Here is a 19,306-nt window from a genome sequence, read left to right on the forward strand (position 1 = left end):
CTCATATAGTATACTGCCCCTGTCAGCTACCAACATCAGCCTACATCAAGCACAGAATACTTTTTCAGAGATGTTTGGCTGAAACATAGTCTGTCATGACTACCACTATCATCTCACTATTTCTTTACACTCCCCCATCTCCCTGCTCTTGCTATTTTATTTCACATTTTTTTATCCTTTAGTAGACAGGCTATCTTTTGCTTTGTATTCATAAAACACACAACAAAAGTAGGTCTCCCCTGTTCAGGAATTTCTAGGTACTGCTGCAGAATTAAATTTAGCTGGCTAAAGCAAGCATAATAACCTACTCTATTCTCTCAAAGCTTAAGTCAATTAACTGTGTGACAAAACCTTATCCAACTCACTAGTTCTGTGCAGTCATTTATTCCCACTTAGCACTCTTGAGTTTACAGATCCAAGAATTAATTTACTTCTTGTCACTACACTCAAAGTAGAAAATTACATTGGTTATCTGTCCCCTTTAACTCCCTACTTCATTTCTAAACTTAGTTTTCCATGACACTTTCAGCTTTCTCTATTGACAACATTGACTGAACCTAGCTTGCATAGTAATTCAGGTTATTCTGGATGTTTTCCTGTCAAGAGTTAGCACTTCCCTAACTTTTCCAATGTGGCAAATCTCAACTGATAGCATTCTAATTAAAACGTTAGACGGTGTCAGTCCTAAAAATGATACCCTACAAGAAACACACCTATTTAATAATTCTTCTTTAGCTAGCACCTGACAAAAGCTGAGTCTGGTCAGTATCAGAGATCTGTGCAGGTACTTGTATGAAAAGAAAGTGCCCCTATTTAGAAAATCTACAGGCTTCTCTACAGAGACAACCAAAAGCAAGTATGGGGGGGGAAGGAGGGATCCAAACTCTTACCATTCCAAACATCTGCTGCTGGACCCAGTTGACGTAGTCATTTCTGATATCTATCAAGTCTTGTATCTCATGTATATAAAATCTGTCATACTGTATAACTTGTCCTCTTTCATTTACCTAAAGAAGAAAAATCTATTTTTATCACTTTGCATAACAGTTTAAGAGGATTTTTTCTGTAGTTTTCAAGCATTTGTTATGTCAGCCACAGACACCCACCTACTAAGAAGTACTAGAAAAACAACAGTGCCTACAAGCATAAAAAAACAATGTTAAAGATATGGAAACATGGATTATTCACAATCCTATTTAAGCTGCAAAAAAATTAGATTAATCAATCATGCAATATTGCACAATACAGTGCTGCCACTTTGAAACATCATGTGATTTCACAGGAACAGTATTTTCTTATGTACAGGATTTACAAACTACAATGAAAAACTTCGTTCTCAATTACAATATGAATGCTATTTCTGTTACCTGTGACCAGAGAACAATTTCTATTTAAAAACATTAAGCTTAGAAAAATAAGAGAATGACATGGAAAACAAACATTTTTTAAAGGCTCGTCTCTATAGTGCAATTTTAAACCCGGGGCTTCCAAGATGATTCAGTAATTTGCTTTCTTAACACACGCTTCTTTTCTCAATGACTGACAAGCATCATTAACTGCCAGAACAGAAGGATTACAAATTCTCTCTTTAAAAACTGACAATCTAAACTTGCTTTACTCCAACACCCCTACCACCAAAGAACCCAATCCTTCCCCCAAAAAACACTAAACAAATGAACAAAAACAGATATTAAATCTGTGGAATATCCTAGATAAGTATCCCCATTTTTTCCATTCTTACTTTAGCTCATACCAGGTAATTATTAAGAACATATCAGTATACCTACCCTGCTGTCCAACTGTTTATAAATGTAATTATTTCTACAATGTAAGTACTTATTAGTCAAAGCTGGGTTTCCAAAAAATGGGAATTTAGAAGAGAAGAGCCAGATTATAACTCTACATTTACCCACAAGGTTTAAATATTTTAAGATCAACTTCAACTGTTAAGATTTACAGCTATGGCAACCCTGAGCAGTGACAGAAATTCTGAAGGCAGCAAAATAGTCTTTTCTTACACACCAACAGCTTTCCAAATGGGAATCTCTAATGGACATTTTGTGCTTCCAAAACAGGATGGCTACTGAACAGCCTTATTTCCCAGCCTTAATTTGACAGTGTTCATAAAGAATAAACGAAATAAAAGCACAGCAAACCGAAGCCTAAGAATTCCAGCTTCCAAAGCAGATATCCTTTCTGTTTTCCTTGGGGAATGGGAGGTGTACATATAGCACACAAATGTCCAATTTAGACATTTGTCCCCATTGCACTAGATTGTGTGAATACAGTACTTGATTAGCACCTTAAGGAGTGCCTTCAAAGCTCTTTAAGGATGTAATTACAAAATGCCATATGACCAGAATAAATTACAATGGGAAGAAAAAAAGAAAAAAAATAAGAGGGTGAGAGGGGAAATTACAGCAGCAGCAGACAGATACTACAGCTTCTCAGGCTTCTGATGTGCACTCTGAACGATTTGGGCTATTTTTATTCAAGACTTGTAAATTTACTAAGTTTTATGAATTAAGTTAACATACTAGCACACTGAATAAACAAATCAGAGAAGAAAAAGTTTGTCCTGGTAAAACTGTTCAGATTTTGCTCAAAATGTAACTTGCTCTTACCTTCCAACTGTGACCTTATTTGCTATCATTTCAAACTTATGAGGCAATTCTTTCCAACATACCCTCACAGGTGCAATTGACTGGGTCAGTCTGTGATAATTCCATCACCATGTCAGATTGGAATCCAGAATTCCAATGGTTCATAGGTCTAAATGGAACAACTACAATATTTCTGCAGATGCAAGTCTAAATATTGAAAACTCTTTAGTTATTTAACTTCTTTCAACAACTACACAGCACAGATGCTGACAGAAACAAACAAAATAATTGGTTAAAATTGATGTAAACATACTCTATGCAATATTTCCAGAACTCTGAAAGCTGTGTGTAGAAAATTGGTAAATATTCTTCTTTCAGATGGAGGAATGCCAATCTTATACAACTTCAAGAGGTGGACCACAACATCCTTGTAGAGTTCCACTATCTTGAGGAATAATGGAGGTTCAAGTACAGACCACCAATTTTCTGTCAACAAATGGTGAACACATAAATGTAGTACTTGCCACTACAACAGTATGTTACGCTACTCTTAATTAAAAAACATGTTTTATTAGAAAGCACACTTGTCAGTTACCAAAAACTAAAGACAGGTGGGCAGAGAAAGAACAACAAAATATTGACACTTCTATACAAATTCGGTTCTCTATACAATAAGACTTGGGGAAGCAACAGACTTTCAACTTTGAAATGGTTCTGGTGTATTATTCTACAGTGTTACTCCCCTCTCCCACCCCATTCTGGGATTTAAAACAGCACAAAAGTGTCATTAGCAGCTGACCATGTATAAGCATTACTGAAATGGGGAAGCTCTGGAGAGTAAAAAAAAGAGACATACAACAAATTAGAGAGCAGAAGACAACTAAGCAAAGTGTATGAAAAGGTATTTTGAGGTGGGGAAAAGTAATGTAGAACGGGCCACTGCTTTCAAAGGGAAAGCTTCTTTCAAAAAAAAATGTTTAAAAGAGTGGTGCAAACTTTTGAACAATAAACTGCTCTTTGTAAAAAAACTTCTATTTCTATGCTCCTACTGTTACACACCAACTCTTTAAACTAAGTCTGTTTATCTAAAGTACACAATAGTATCATGAAGTTACTTCTGACATGACACAGGTGGCTCAAACCTTGAAACCTTAAGCAAAGGGTCCTAACAAGAACAGTGGAAACACTTGTTGTAGTGAAGCAACACAAAAAAGGACCTGCAGTCCAAGGAAATAATCAGTTTGCTTTTCTTTATAGCAGGCAAGCTTTTTACTGACTGCACGCTTTACACTCACCGAAAACTACTGCCAAGTTTAAGAGGTGGGCTACAAGTAAAGGGAAAAAAAATCAAAAACACACCACCCCAATGAAGAAGAAAGTACCCTTTTTAAAAAGATACTAAGTACAAAGGAAATGTTCTGGTATCTCAACTCCTCAAGCTGAATCCTTGGTGATAGGAGTCAAAATAAAAAAGTGCAAGGAAATTTAAAAAAAAAACACTATTCTAATCTGCATATTTCAAGACTGCATCTTAGCATCAGTGAGATAACATGGATCTCGAAAAAAAAAAAAAAACAGGTACTACAGTCAAAACAATGACAATTTAATATCTGCTCTGTAGCACTCCTGTAAATTACTTAGTGCTTGTTAGTTGTCTGACCACACAATTTTCACTTTAAAGTGCAAAGACACGTATCAAATGCACTCATGTATGTCGTATGATTCCTCCCAAATGGAACGAGTCCAATGATTGCAAAACCAGATGAATCTATATGGATGGCCAGCTAGCTCACTCAGAAGCAACAGGATAGGTGTTTTCTTACATAGCAAGCAACATTAACCCTTAACTTTCTCATTGAGGAGTTCTACAGGACTGCAAATACACAAGCAGGTGTTGTTGAGACCATGTCATCACTGATGGAATTTCTATACATCTTTGTTTGTAGATCCTTAAGTTGAATAGTAAAAAATTCATTTTCTTACCAAGAACTTTCAGAGGAGCTTTTTCTAGGTTTAGAATAGCTGTTCCAAAGGGAATAGCTAAAGTTGTGAAATTGTTTGCATCGCTCATCAGTGGGCACTCTGGTAGAGTGAGATACAGCCTTAAAGCTTCAACATCTGGTAAGGAGCTGCTCAGTTTTGGAATAAGGTTCTTTTCCAAACTAGCTGCCACCTGCAATGCATAATAAAATGCAGTTTGTTTTAATGCAATTGGGCATTTAAACAAAATCCCACACCTAGATCAAAAGTAAATGAGAGAACAATCAAGACTTCAACCTGTGTTGTATTATTTAATATACTGTCTTGTTTTTGAAATTTAAAGACATACAATATCCTGGTGTGTTACATTCTGGCACAGCACAATACAGTTTTAGCTATTTGTGGTTGATATGTTATCGACTAAAGAAAGATATTAAAACGATTGGAGCAACCATACCAAAAGTATTTCCCTATAGCTACAAAGTAAGGTGATCCCAAACAAAATGAAAATATGCAGCACAAACCTGTTGTGATATATGAGCGTGGTCAGGCTGTATAAGTTTGTGAAATAGTAGTCTAGCAGCATTCATATCAACCCCTGAGAATCTACTGCTGGTTTTGTAATGATCATCATTGCTATAGCAAGAAAAAAAAATTAGAGAAAGACTGAATCCTGTATTCTTAGGACTCTACAAATTTTCCACCTTGAATTTTTAACCCTATTTAACAGGGAATTAAACTGTTAGCGATCACAGTATCACTCTTACACAACATTTGAAGCAACTGAAAAAAAGTCTTCTCTAACTGCAAGGCAGTCATGCTTTAGATCTTGGCAATCACCGAGATCTAAACCAGCTTGTACAATATACTCCCCTTGAATTATAGACAACTTGTGGCTGCTAAGTAATTACTTTTGCTGGCTTAAATGGCAGCAGCCAGGTGGCACACACTTCCAAGAACTGGCAGAAGACATACTGCACTTGGGCCAGCTGACAAACTACATGTAGCAAAGGAGCTATAAGGTTAAACTGAAAGCATCAGAGTAATACTAAGAAGGGAAAATGGTGGGAAGGTGTCATAGTCGAAACAAGAGACACGAGGAAGGTAGCCACCATTAATTCTTCTGTTCACAGGAATACTTGTTTAAAAGCCTGACCACCTACCTCAAAGCCAAAAAGCTCCCATTGAGGCACCCAGCTGAGGAGAATGTTCCATCAATTTCACTGAAATTGTTCACATGAAAGAAGAAGTTACACTTCTTTTTACAAATTAGCGTCTTCTATAAAATTAATGTATTTAATCCTTCATAAGTAACATAGTACATAGGACCTAACTCTGACTTGAATATGACCAAACAACATCCCGTAAAACCTCCATTCAAGACTCAACGCTTAAGGCAGCTAAAAACAAGAGACTTGCAGTTTGTTTTTAATTTCTTTGCATCCTCCTTTAGTAAGATAGCAGCAATATTCCGAGTTATTCTCATATTCCTTTATACACACTATTATTTTTCAAAGTGCAACTAGATACTTAATCTTGTATGGAGCAGTGACCTAAACTGTGACAGAGATGAGACAGAGCAAAGGAGATAAACTACATGACAAGCATGACAATGAAAGCACAACAAAAGCTCTGTACGTAATAAAAGCAGTAATTAAGATTACCCTTGCTATGTATGTACAAAACCACATTCACGCCCAAATCATACATAAAATTACTGAAGACAACTTATTTCCTCTACAATACTTACTTAGCAATCTCTACAGGAAGTCTTCCAGATGGGAAAGTCAGCAATCTCTGAATAAACGTTTCGTTCACAGTCCAGATCTGCTTCAAAACATCAGGATACCTGAAATCATCTGGCGGCACCATGTTCTAAATTGTAAAGAAAACAATGAATCAGGCACATTAAACCGATTTCCAGAAAAACAGTCCTGTGGCTAAGATCTTTTTCTCTTCATTGATGGACAATTTGCCTACCCAGACTATTATTTGAAACAAGCCCAAGAATCAATTTACTATATTCTAGCAGTTCCACACTTGCTATGAAAGCAAAGTAAGCTATGATAAACTAAAACCATCCAGATTAGTGTGTTAATTCACACCACAGGTTATTTCATGGTAAACACCCTAAACATACAAGCACTTTTCTAGGAGATGAACACTAAACAAGCTTTAGACAAGAGTAGCAAACATGTTTATTCTCTGGTCACTGTCAGCCACTTAGCTCACCGCCAGGCTGTGAGCATCCAGAAAAGGACCCATTCAATTTTTCAGACAGCTGCTCTCCCACCCCATATCCATCAGACTCTTCTGAGAATGAATCACGTTTCTCTGAATGTTTACTGCATTATCATACAAGCTGCATTTTGATGTGCTGCTCAAACTGAATGAATTACAGTGAGATTTCTAACACAAAACAGGAATAGAAGCAAGAAAACCTTTATGAGTAAGAGCACTGATTCAAAAAGAGGTGGCAAACAGCACCAAAAATAAGGTTAAACTAGTAAAAGATGACACTTCTCCTGAGGACATGCTCTTTACAACATAGCTGACTCAGCGTACCGATGACTAGCTGTTGCCAAAAATCAGTACTTCTGATCCCAATCCTCAGAAAGGGAGGATAAGAACGAGAAATGCTCTTGATATTTTCCTTGAGTCCAGCAGAAGCATGACAGTGAAACAATTCAGGGAACAGACCTGCCCAAAAACTAACTGGAAAAAAATCAGATTTTTGCCTGCTGAGACCCCTTAGCTGGCAAGGACACCCAAGTCCCAGGAGTACAGTACTCACATAGCTTTGAAAGAATGCAAATTAGCAAACTAAGGAGTTCTAAAAAGGATGCTTATACATCATCAAAGTCCACCTATTGCTAACACTTTTTGTACATGACAAGCCACAATAACTGCATTCATAGTCTTAAGTTTACCTCAATTAGTCAGTCACAATCTACTTTGATTATGAAATTTGCACAGTAATTTTTTTTCATGAGTGGAATTTTAATAGAAAAGTTTTGATCCTACACTACCAGTTAGTTTTTCAGTGTACACTTGTTAAACAAGCTTCTATTAAATACAGAAATAGATACCAAAACTCAATCAGAATTAAGAGGGGGAAAATAGAAAAAAAATAATTTTTCACAAGCAGAATAAGCTGTGGGAGCACAGGGTTGCCTGACCCCAGTTTTTCTTGGCAACAAACATGTTTCCCCCTAAACCTTTACTGATTCCCTTTGTGTCATCACTTTTTCACCCCCCATTTTCTATTCATTCCTGCTTCACTAATCCCTGTGGTCTAAAATCTGCTGGGCTATTATTTGGACATAGCTTCTACGTGAATCCAGGCATATATCTTCACCTTGTTCTTTCCTCCCAAGTCACTGTCCAAGAGCATTTCCTTTCCGTCACACTCCCACCTCACCATTATTGGGCAGGGAAGAAGAGCTCTGGGCTTTTTCTTTTTCAAAGGAAAAGGTGCTTTTGACTGAGCGCTGGCACAGGCTGCCCAGAATGGTTGTGAATTCTCCCTCCTTGGAGATATTCAAAAGCCACCTGGACATGGTGCTGGGCAACTTGTTGTGGGTGGCCCTGCTTAAGCAGGGGGGTTGGACGAGATGACCTCCAGAGGTCCCTTCCAACCTCAATCGCTCTGGTTCTTTAAAAAGGAAAGAAGGGCATGCATTCATGACTCAGGAAAAAAGCCTGTGCGAAAAAGCTTCATGAGCTCACTGACAGCTAACACTCAATAGACTGGATCCAAGTCTTCTCATTGCTAATTGATGCAATGTCTTGTGCTTCCACAGTTTAAAATTTTACAGCATACTTCTGCATCTTCAATATGAAATATCTCTTAAAATGCATCGAACAAAATAAATTCAGCTTGGTTCTAAAGTATATTTGATGTATTACCTGTGGAGAAAAGTAGTGTGCAAAGCTTTGGTCCCCACCAGAGAAAATTCTCTTTACACAGTAATACTGATCACTATCTGCAGTAAGAATGAAAAAAAAAAGTCAACTGAAAATGTGGATTTGAGAAACACTCAAGACACTGCAATCAACATACTCGATTAGGAAATGGTTCCTTCATTATGTAACCTTGCTCTGGGCAGATCTTGGCAATGCAATAATTAAAACTATCTTTAATGGAGGTAAACACTAACAGCTCTAAGTGTTAGCTCCAGTGCTAACAAAGCACCTACCCCAATCGCAAAGCAAGAAATTGTTGCAAGTATTTCTGTCCTGGTTTCAGTTAGGACAGAGTTAATTTTCCTCCTAGTAGCTGGCAGGGTGCTATGTTTTGGATTAGGATGAGAAGAGCACTGATAACATGCTGATGTTTTAATTGTTGTAGAGCAGTGCTTACACCAAGCCAAGGACTTTTCAGCTTCTCGCTCTGTCCTGCTAGCGAGCAGGCTAGGGATGCAGCAGGAGCTGGGAGGGGACAGACCCAGGACAGCTGACTCAAACTGGCCAAAGGGGTATTCCATACCATCTGACGTCATGCTGAACAATATATAGGGGTGGCTAGCCTGGGGGGGGGCCAGCTGCTCGGGGATAGGCTGGGCATCGGTCAACGGGTGGTGAGCAATTGCATTGTGCATCACTTATTTCGTACACATTATTATTATTAATACTATTATTATTATTATTATTATTTTTCCTGTCTTAATAAACTGTCTTTATCTCAACTCACAGACTTCACTTTCCTGTTTCTCTCCCCCATCCCAGAGAGGGAGGGGGGAGGGTGAGCGAACGGCTGTGTGGTGTTTAGCTGCCAGCTGGGCTAAACCACAACGATTTCTTACAGCAGAAATGAACTTCAGTGAATTACAGCACAGTGAAAACAAACTGTGTGGAAGGAAGTGATTATATTCCATGTTCAGTTAAAATCTCAAGAGCCAAGAAACACTTAAAAAGGAACAGGAATAGAAAGAGTGAATCCACCAGGTATTGCTTACCTGTGGGTATCAGGCACTGAGTACTGTAAGGAAGCCAGTTTCCTTTTACTGTGAATGGACTTTTCCTGTTACTGGTTGTTCCCGTACCTAATTGCCCATTACCTCCAAGTCCAAAAGAATAAATTCTTCCAGATGAAGGAACAAACGCAGTAGTGTGTTGTCTAGTGGAAAAAAAAAAGAAAAAAAAAACAAAAACGTAAGCACCATAACGTGCTTTATGCAATCTAAGAATTTTGTTAATTGTTAAAAACTCTGTTAAAGGTCTCATCACAAACTCCACATCTTGACTGGCAATGGCAGTACTTCAATTGACAGTGCAATACGCAACATTCCGTTTTCATGGAAACATTCAGGAAATGGAGATGCCAGGTTTTGCCTTGAACCCCTGCCTATCCACAGTCTGACCTTTAGGGCATACCTCTGGACATTCCGAAATTTGCAGTTTCTACCAGACTGGCTGCATCTCCTTTTCTTCATCTCAATTTCAGATGCCCCCCTCCCCTATCATCCTCCTGGGAAGAACCAGTATTGAGTTCACATAAACTAATAAAAGGGAATAGGTCCAATTAGTGTCAACCAAAATGCAGAAAGGATTACATAATGTGTTTTTTAACCCAAATAACAAGATATGCCCTTATCTTCAAAAATTATGTTGTCTCCCCCATTTTGTCTTAGAATGCAATTCTTTGGACAAGGACATTTTCATCTGCATTGATAATTTTTCCAAATTTCTTGGGTGCTATTATTAATAATATATTATTAAAATAAATAAACAAACAAACAACATTAGGAACTGAAGTACAGTACAGTTTTACAGGTATTTTTTAAAATGATGTATGTTTCCAAATTTTATTTATCCTCAGTGAAGTGAGAGTATCTCCCCATACACCCTCATTCTTTAATAGGGAATGATGAAGTGACAGCAATAAACAGCACCATATTATTAACATTTTCAATGTAGAGAATCAGAACTCTAAGTGTAGCATCCTTCAGTTCTTCTACTGAATGTTTTTAAAACCCCAGTAATGTTGCTAGCTAAAGGTATTTAGAGTCTTTATTTATCCCATCTTCCCTAACCACCAAGGTTAAGGAAAAAATACACTTCATATTAGAATATATGTGAAGTTTTATACAAAGCAAGTAATTTATAAGATTCATAGCACTAGCACAGAATAGACCTTACCTGCCACAAGTGATTTGCGTGACAACACTTCCCATAAGTTCAAAAACTTTCCTTGGGTTTATCTCATGGCTGGTAGAGTTATGACCCAACTGACCATAGCCTCCAGCTCCAAATGTAAAAACCCCACCTTCCTAAACAAACAAATTATGTGGATTAAAATAATAGCATATCTTGGAACAAAAAAATTATCAGAAACAGGGGCTTAATAAATTACCTTGTCTGATAATTTTGGAATTGCAGGGAAAAAGACAGAAAATAAATTTGTTCAAGAGGGTCATGAGACGCAGAAGGATCGCAAAGTAACTGCAGTTATGAAAACATGGCACAGCTATCAAGTATTACCTTATTAATGTTAAATCTTATTCTTGTACTTTCCATACTAGCATACAATAGAGTCCTGTCATTAACTTGTGTTATTACAAGATACTAATCCTTGTTTTTTTCTCTCTTTTCCAGTTCTCTTGATGAACTCTAATGGTACATAAATTCTTACTGTTAAAAAGTATACTTTGGCTTTTAAATCTTGAATAGAAATTTGAAAACAATTACCAAACAGGAAGCTGCCCTCCTCAGACAGATGATGCAGAGTATGACTGAAATAGCCAGCTTCATTATTTGAAAGGACAAAACAGAAAAATTCACTCTTGTTGTAAGGCAAATCATTTTTAGAAATGTTTTTGATTAATTTATCAATAAATTAACCAAAAACTTTAATAATATTAAATCAGAACCATTTTCATAAATTATACAACTTACCTTACAACAACTTTGAAACTTTCCATTTTGAAATGCTTTGAAATTGTAAAGCTCTTTCTTTCAATTCTACTCTGCATCAGACTGGACCTCTGGTGGAAAGCATCATTAAAATGGCAGCATCCACTGAGGAAAAACAACAGCCTCATTCACTGAATCAGGATAACAAACAGTGACAGGTTTTTCCAAACTTGAGAAGGAATTGAAAAATGCTCACACGCACACAGTACTGTCTACAAAAGATGTATCAAGACCCCTGGTTCTGAAAGGCCTATCATGAAAGGGAAAAATGGACCTATATAAATGGGTAACATAAAATCATACAATTTACAGTAAATTCAATATCTTAATTGAGTCCATCAAAGCAAGTTTGAAGTTAACTTCCCTATATTAAAAAGCGGAAAACATACAGAATATGTTATAATTCTTTACATTCCATATTTCCATAACCTTACACAATACATAAATATCCAATTCATGACTGCAAAGTTGCCACGTCTTTTCCAGTCAAAGCAAGAGAATATTTTATGACAAGTAATTGTTTGTGAACAGTTTTCTCCTTCCACTATAGACAATTAAGCTTGTATAAGCAACAAAGGTATGGCCATACTTAGACAAACCACACTCTTCAAAACTTTCATTTGTTGCAGTTTAAAAATTCAAACATACATTAAAAAGCGTACATTCTTCAAGAGAGTAAATACAGATTTTTTTTCTTCAGAGAAAAAACTGAAAAATAGTTACTTCAAAAATTCCAACACCTTCTACAACAAAGTTCTGAATACAGACTCAGAAGATAAATGAATATTTAGTCACGTCCAGATCTCAATTGGTCAGAATACTTGTCTACTGCTATTTACAAGTTCAAAACATTCTTTATAAATTGACACATTTTATCAAGAGTGATGAACAAAATGAAACATCAGAACATTAACACCTACTGATTTATACCTAAATGTTGAGGTTGAATTCAAGTATCGGAACACAGGAAGATAGAGGAGTCAATCATTTAAAGAAAGATGTATATGTACCATTTTACCCACCACAAAATAAGGGTACTTATCACTTGATGCTTGAAAAGCACTATCCATCACTAAGATGAGTATAAGAAAGAGCTCTAGCATTACATTCTATGTTCCTCCTTAAAGCATCCAAACCTTAAACAAACATGAGACTGCAGTTTATGCATTTAGCCAACAGTTACATAAACACAGCAACTTGGCACATTTAAACTTTCCAACTACTCTGATTGATTCTTACATATATATATATATATATGTCACACTGACACAGAATACATGCTTCTTTTTTTCCCAAAATGGCCTTGAAATAAATGACTAACTTTCCATAGAACCTCACGATATAATTCTAGTAGATTAGTAAATCTTCAATCTCTTCTGTCTGTTCGCCAATAGGACATAAGCAGCAAATTGCAATTCAGTACCTCCCAACAACCACACACACCCCAATCCTTCTGGCGTGTAATTTAAATTTGAAATTAATTTGGCCTGATCAGTGATAAAAACAATGCTAGAGGCATTACATTCAGAAATCAGCTATTTCTTTAGTATATTCTAATATAAATTTCAATACCTGCACAATTTTAATAATGTAACATGCACTGTCTTATCAAAAATGCTTTGTTTTGTGTGCTCACCTTTACTATATCTGACAAAAATCTAAAACTACAGAAAGATTTCTTGTATTTGGTAAGTTGTTTTTTTTCCAAATATTTAACCATTCTTCCAGTCTTCCTCAATTTCATCTAACAAACTTTGAAGAAATTTTAAGTGGAATTTTGTTTGTTATTTCCTAATCAGGTAGCATCTTCTCCTGAAAACATTCAAAATCAAAGTATAAACATATCTTTAAATATTGTACCTTTGTAAGGGCAGCAGTATGATCTTCTCCACAACAAATATGAACAACCTTCTGAGTTCTCAGTGACTTCAGCAGGGTAGGAACATACCTGTCTGAGAGGTTTAATACAGCAATAGATTGCTTTTTTTGAAAACAAAAAAACAAAAACAAATAGTCTTGCCTATTCATTCTTATTTGGTTCCAACCAAATAAGCATTTTACAATTGTCAACAGAATCCAATCGCTGTGACAGGGTTTATACTACACTTTTAGACAAAAGAGCTACTACAGAAAAACAAAGAACTACTATACTAACGTACTTTTTAGCAAAGAGCCTCAGTTTCACTAGTACCTGCCATTGGCCATGAGAAAAGAAAAAAAGTAACATGTTTTGAGGTGTTTATGAGCTTCACAATTGTAAAGCTTTCCAATAAATTAGTATCAGTTGGTCACCGTTCAATATTATTAAAGGTGTAACAGAATGGAACACTGAATGGTTAGGAGGCACAACTAATTTCCCTCTAGTATGGCAACAAATCAACTTTGTCACCCAGTTGCACAAACGCTGTATTTCCTGAATGTTAATGCTAATGCCTAAAAATTTGTCAGGTACACTTGTCTGAAAAAGACCCTATACAGACATCAGAAAAAAAAATGGATTTTAGTGAAAAGTGATGCTGTATACAAAATTGGGGCCATACACTTTTCCAAAGAGAATATAGAAGCAACCAAAAATTCCCATTAAATCAAATCTCACGGGAAAAACATCAGATAAAGAATGTGTAATTTTCTTGTTACATGCCTGCACCCAGATTTAAAGCATGAATTCAGATACACATTTTAACTGCAACGTATTTTTTCTGATTTTAAAGGGTGTTGAGAACAAGGAATCAGTGAGAAAGCATGAATTCCTGAAATTAGATGTAGATTATTGAATAATGAACTGTATATTGAGGGAATCTGGCATCATATACTTCCATCTTGGAGCCCTGTGCCCTGATGGCATATATGTAATGTAATACAACTAACAAAGAAACAAACCTTTGTCTACTTTTATTATTATTATTATTGAGTATTGGCATTATAATGGAGGAAATTTTGGAAGTAGCTGAAAATTATGAACAATTTTCAGAAGTGGCCTGAGAAAGGACAGTATCTGTATAGTGGGAATAAACTACGAAGACATCTTAAACATTTTAAGGACAATCAAATAGTTTCAGTACTTCACTGTTTTTGCCCAGCAGTTAAATCTACCTAAAACTCAATTCAAACTGTAGCTACTGCATAGTATCTTAATTCAATCCCACTCAAAAAGCCTAAGTCAGAAAAATCTAGAACAGGGAAAGAAAAAAAGTCAAGCCAGCTAGAATTTCAACATAATGCTGTCCGAACTTTCACTACAAAATAGCTGGGGGTGGAACTCTGCCCTCCTTATATAAACTCACATGACATTGGCACTATCAGAAAATATTCAACAAAGGTTTGTTTTGTCTGCTCCTTTTCTAAGAATACTGGTATCTTTTGATTCACAAACCAAGACCTTCAGCATGAAGTTTTACTGTAGAAATGCTTACTTACCATTGTCATCATTAAGACCCAGCTGCCCAAATTTGTTTCGTCCCCATCCAAAAATTGCTCCAGAAAGAGTTAATACAAAACTATGAGCTCCTCCTGCTGCAATCTGTGCAAAAGGGATTCCCAGCAGAGATTTAATCACATGTGGGGAGTTTTGCTTTTTATACTCATAACCTAAGCCCAGCTGGCCATATTTATTTTGTCCCCAGGAAAACACTTCACTTCCTGTTTAAAAAGATAACAGTAAGTACAATCAATATCATTTAATTCTATAAAGCTTATTTACTGTCAGAGAAACTAGAAGTGAGGTTAGACAGTTACTCTTCAAATATTTTTGGATTTGACAATGCACACAAATCACTGAACAGACTCATTCACTTTTGAAGCTAAGCATTCTGTAATTTGCAGGTATTCAACCCAAATATTGAAATCACTTTCTACTCTTAACTTGCCTGTTTCAACAATGCCAGACAAATTGTGCTTGGTTATTATGAAGCAAAATGCTCTCCAATTGGGAGTTCCACTATTGTACCTATTTTCATGCAGAGATCTTGTCAAAGTTGCATAATGGACATGCAGAAACTTCCCATTTCCAGTCACAAGCCCCATTTAAGCTTTTATAAGGTAACATACTTATTTTTCCACATACAATTAGATTTTAAAATATTGTATTAAAAATATGACAGATGAAGCACAAAGTTGATAAAGCTATTTAATGTCTTATAAAGAAAAAAAATGTATTTTGAAGACTCGCAATTCAGAGAGCTATTTATTTATATTACCTCCCAAATAAAATGTTTTAATGAACAACCAATATTTTATCAAGGTATTTACTATCCTAAGGTGTACAGCTAATCACAAAGATGCTTCGCTTTTGCTGATGTAATTTGTTTCAATCAGTATTGCTACCTATGTCCCTTCTATCTCCACTTTTTCAATTCAAGCATTTATCAAGATAGAAAGCGAGGAGATCATCTCCTGAGATACAGGTCATCCAAACTGTATTTATTTACAAAAAAAATCCCTCAATGCAAAAACAATCTTCTTAACACCAAAGAAATCCTATGCCAATCATATTTATAATCTAATCAGATGAACTAATCTGTCTGATTAATATCCCACAGAACTGAAAATACTACGAAGTCCCCACTCAGGCTGGTCAAATGAAGGAAATTCACATAATTTTCCTCCCTGTGTGGGTCTATTTTAAGGCCATAACTGTGATTGACCTTGATACTCTGTAAATATTTCTGCATGTTCTCTCAAAACCAGAAGGAAAAAAGCAAAATACTATAACGTGATAAACTGAAACATGCAGCTGCAAACCTATGAATTAGTAATAGGACTCTTCAGGAATGCTGTATGCAAAGCTTTAAAGTATTTAAAACACAGTGATTTTTAAATGACAAAGTCCTATTAAATTTGCACCTTTGAGCAGCAGAACACTTAGAAGTACAATTCTGTTACTGAACACGTTATACTGCTGCTCTTAATTCAGGCAAAGCGTTATTTTAATATCTCAGTCTACATATCCTGAAAACAAAGGAATCTCACTAGTTTATAAGGGACAAAGATGCCAGCAAATACAGAACGGCACAGAAAACCCTCAATACAAGCCTACTTTAAAAAGTTATGTGCTCAATCAAGGCACTTATCTGTATAAATTTTATTTTAAAAAAATCAGCATACAATTAATACATCACCCAAGTTTATGTAGTTTGTATTCTACCCCAGGTTGTTAAGAAACACTGTCAGACATTACTTGATTTTTTTGTGTTTAATTTTTTTTTTCCCTTAATGCTCTATGTTTCCATGGTGGAAATTCACCCTGTTCAGCACCCACTTTCAAAGCAAGTTTTGGCCACAACTCTATTTTGTTGCAGTAGAAACAAACACAAAGCAAGTTTAAATTCACATTTGTCTTCATTTCCAGAGAGCTGTATTTGTTACACAAACAAGTGAGGCCAAATAAGTACGTTCTCAGAGCCCCCCTAAAAGTTCTGAGGACACGCTTAGAACTTTCAAAATGTGGGTTATAAGGGGACATTTCATTTTAACTGTAGAATTACCAACAAAATAGAGGCTTTGCAATAGAAAAGCAGACGAGGAAGTCATTGCCTGCAAGCCTCAATAATTTGAAGTTACATCCTAGAATAAAAGACTAGTGACAAAGTAGTATGCTAGCAGGATGAAAGAGATGGAACAAGGAGAGAAACAATGATGAATTAAAAAAGGAAATTACCTGAAAGCAAGATGTTGTTAAAAAAAATCAAAAAAGCACAAGAAAAAAGAAAGCAGAATAACCAACACTACCTTTGTTTGTAAATTTATTTTTTAAATTCAAGTTTCAGTGAAGTGGAATGTTGAAAACTTCAGAATCCCCGGGTAAGAAACTACACAAAACTTCAGAAGAATCTTGCTTACCTTTTGAGAGTGCAAGTGAGTGATAATAACCACAAGCAACTTGCACAATTTGGATCTCTGATAAGCTTTTAATATTTCTATTGGGATAAGAAAACAGAGAAGGAATTAAGCTACTAGGTCATGGCATGAAATGTAAAGTCACACCAAAGGGTAACATAAAGCAAGTGCATCCTTTCCACTGAAGTATATATGAAACTAATTTAAATATTCTAACTTTAATTACAGCTATTTAGCAAAGTCTTAAGTCAAAACTGCTTCTTTGCTAATACATCTAATGACAAGTTGTCTTATTTTCAAATTAATTAATTCAGTAAAAAAAAAAAAACATAATGAAGAATTAAGGAGGTTCATGTACTTTAGAGAGACTAGGAAGGAGATGTCACGCCAATGGAGCCAATGAATACAGGAAGCAAGAAGAGAGGCTCTTTCTTTTTAGTTTTCAAAAGAAATGAGGTTGTATGATGCATTACTCTTCTTTACATCAGTATTTGATAGAAAGGCTGAATTACATTCTGTTAAAATTTGAATGATTTTTTCTATCTCAGTATATTAACATTAACTTGAGTCAAAACTGCTTACAAAGCTGGCAAATATCACACAATATTATCAACAAGTTGCAAACACTATATAGAACCACATTTAATCTAGAATGCTTTCATTTTTTTATGAGAAAAACAGGAGTTTCCAAAAGGCCTATGGACTTTTAGATTTGATACAGAAATAAATAACCTTTATTAAGGGTTAACTGTTATTTATATCCTTCATATCTATACGTCACAGATAGGCATGGCCAAGTTATAAATTACTCATGTTTTGAGGAACTGTTGCTTGTGATTTTTCCTATGTCAAAAGCAAAATAAAAAAACACCCATACTACTTTTGCAACATAACCTCCACTCTTAGGAGATGACAATTTAAAAACAAACAAAAACTAACCAAGCAAATCCATGCCACACTTCTCACATTAGCTGACTTTTTGAGAAAGGAAATAAACAGTCTGAGGCATGCGTGTGCCATAGCTAAAATGCTAAAATACACTTCCTAATGTGTATTTTTAATTTTAAAAGCCTAAGCAATGTGATTTAAGTACATTTTTTTCAAAGAAAATAACTTTATTATATACTTATTGCTTTTAACCTGGGCACTCTGATGCATTCCTCTGTTCCAGGCAAGCCAAGCTGTCCATCGGTAGCCAGACCCCAGGCATATACCTGACCCTTGTCATTTAGTGCAAGAGTGTGGGCTTCTCCACATGATACAGCTACAATATTTTGGGCATCCAGTGCACCAACATGCTCTAAGAAGACAAGAAAAGAAGTTAATTGCTTGTTGTTTCTTCTTTAAAAAAGGCAACTAACAAACTAACATTGTCCATGACAGTTACAGTCATTTGTCTACTAGATATCCATCAAAATGACACCAAAGTAACCCTAGAATTCTGCCAAAATATCTTTAATTTAAAATTACAAACATGCTATCCTAGCAGAAGTTAAATTTGACACCCAAACAAAAACAGTTTCTGGAATTAACTTAGAGCAGCAACATACTAAAGTGCACAAAATCTGCAGTTTCTGTGGTTTTTAATTGTTTCTTCTAACCTTGCCATCTGAAAATGAGTAGAGAAACTCAATTAACATTACAGTCAAATACATTACTGTCAAATGACTACACGTGTAGACATTATGTAAGTGGAAAACATTCCACCACAACAAATTAAATTCACTTATTCATTATCAACAACAAAAAAACAACCTGCAAAACAAGGCAGGGGAAATTAAAAGACTAAAGCTACTGATTTTGCAATTAGCTACACAATATCCTCTTTATAATGCAAATTACTGTAGAAACAAATCCTAAAGCTTAGTGTTCTAGATATACACTACACACCTCTGAAAATCAAACACTAAAGTACCTATGATTTTTCCCAGTAGTCTGCATCAGTACTTTTGAGTACCTTTGAATGTATTTGT

At 35.7% G+C, this 19,306-nt stretch overlaps 1 protein-coding gene across 8 annotated transcripts in view; it reads right to left on the reverse strand.

The window, feature by feature from the left end:
- The window catches only part of HERC4 (HECT and RLD domain containing E3 ubiquitin protein ligase 4), a 35,174-nt gene that overhangs the window by 11,192 nt on the left and 4,676 nt on the right, over positions 1-19,306 (reverse strand). For all 8 annotated transcript variants that reach the window (XM_040563124.1, XM_040563127.1, XM_040563121.1 and 5 more), the window contains exons 4-16: positions 18,474-18,633; positions 17,337-17,413; positions 14,916-15,137; positions 13,359-13,450; positions 10,725-10,855; positions 9,542-9,702; positions 8,493-8,569; positions 6,334-6,458; positions 5,747-5,806; positions 5,108-5,219; positions 4,587-4,776; positions 2,917-3,089; positions 891-1,007 (exon numbers count right to left, since the gene is read on the reverse strand). In XM_040563124.1, the coding sequence (XP_040419058.1) occupies positions 891-1,007; positions 2,917-3,089; positions 4,587-4,776; positions 5,108-5,219; positions 5,747-5,806; positions 6,334-6,458; positions 8,493-8,569; positions 9,542-9,702; positions 10,725-10,855; positions 13,359-13,450; positions 14,916-15,137; positions 17,337-17,413; positions 18,474-18,633 (1,697 nt within the window). The remainder of the gene's footprint in view (positions 1-890; positions 1,008-2,916; positions 3,090-4,586; positions 4,777-5,107; positions 5,220-5,746; positions 5,807-6,333; positions 6,459-8,492; positions 8,570-9,541; positions 9,703-10,724; positions 10,856-13,358; positions 13,451-14,915; positions 15,138-17,336; positions 17,414-18,473; positions 18,634-19,306) is intronic.

This window comes from Cygnus olor, chromosome 7, assembly GCF_009769625.2.
Source record: "Cygnus olor isolate bCygOlo1 chromosome 7, bCygOlo1.pri.v2, whole genome shotgun sequence".
In the NCBI taxonomy this organism is placed as follows: domain Eukaryota; kingdom Metazoa; phylum Chordata; class Aves; order Anseriformes; family Anatidae; genus Cygnus; species Cygnus olor.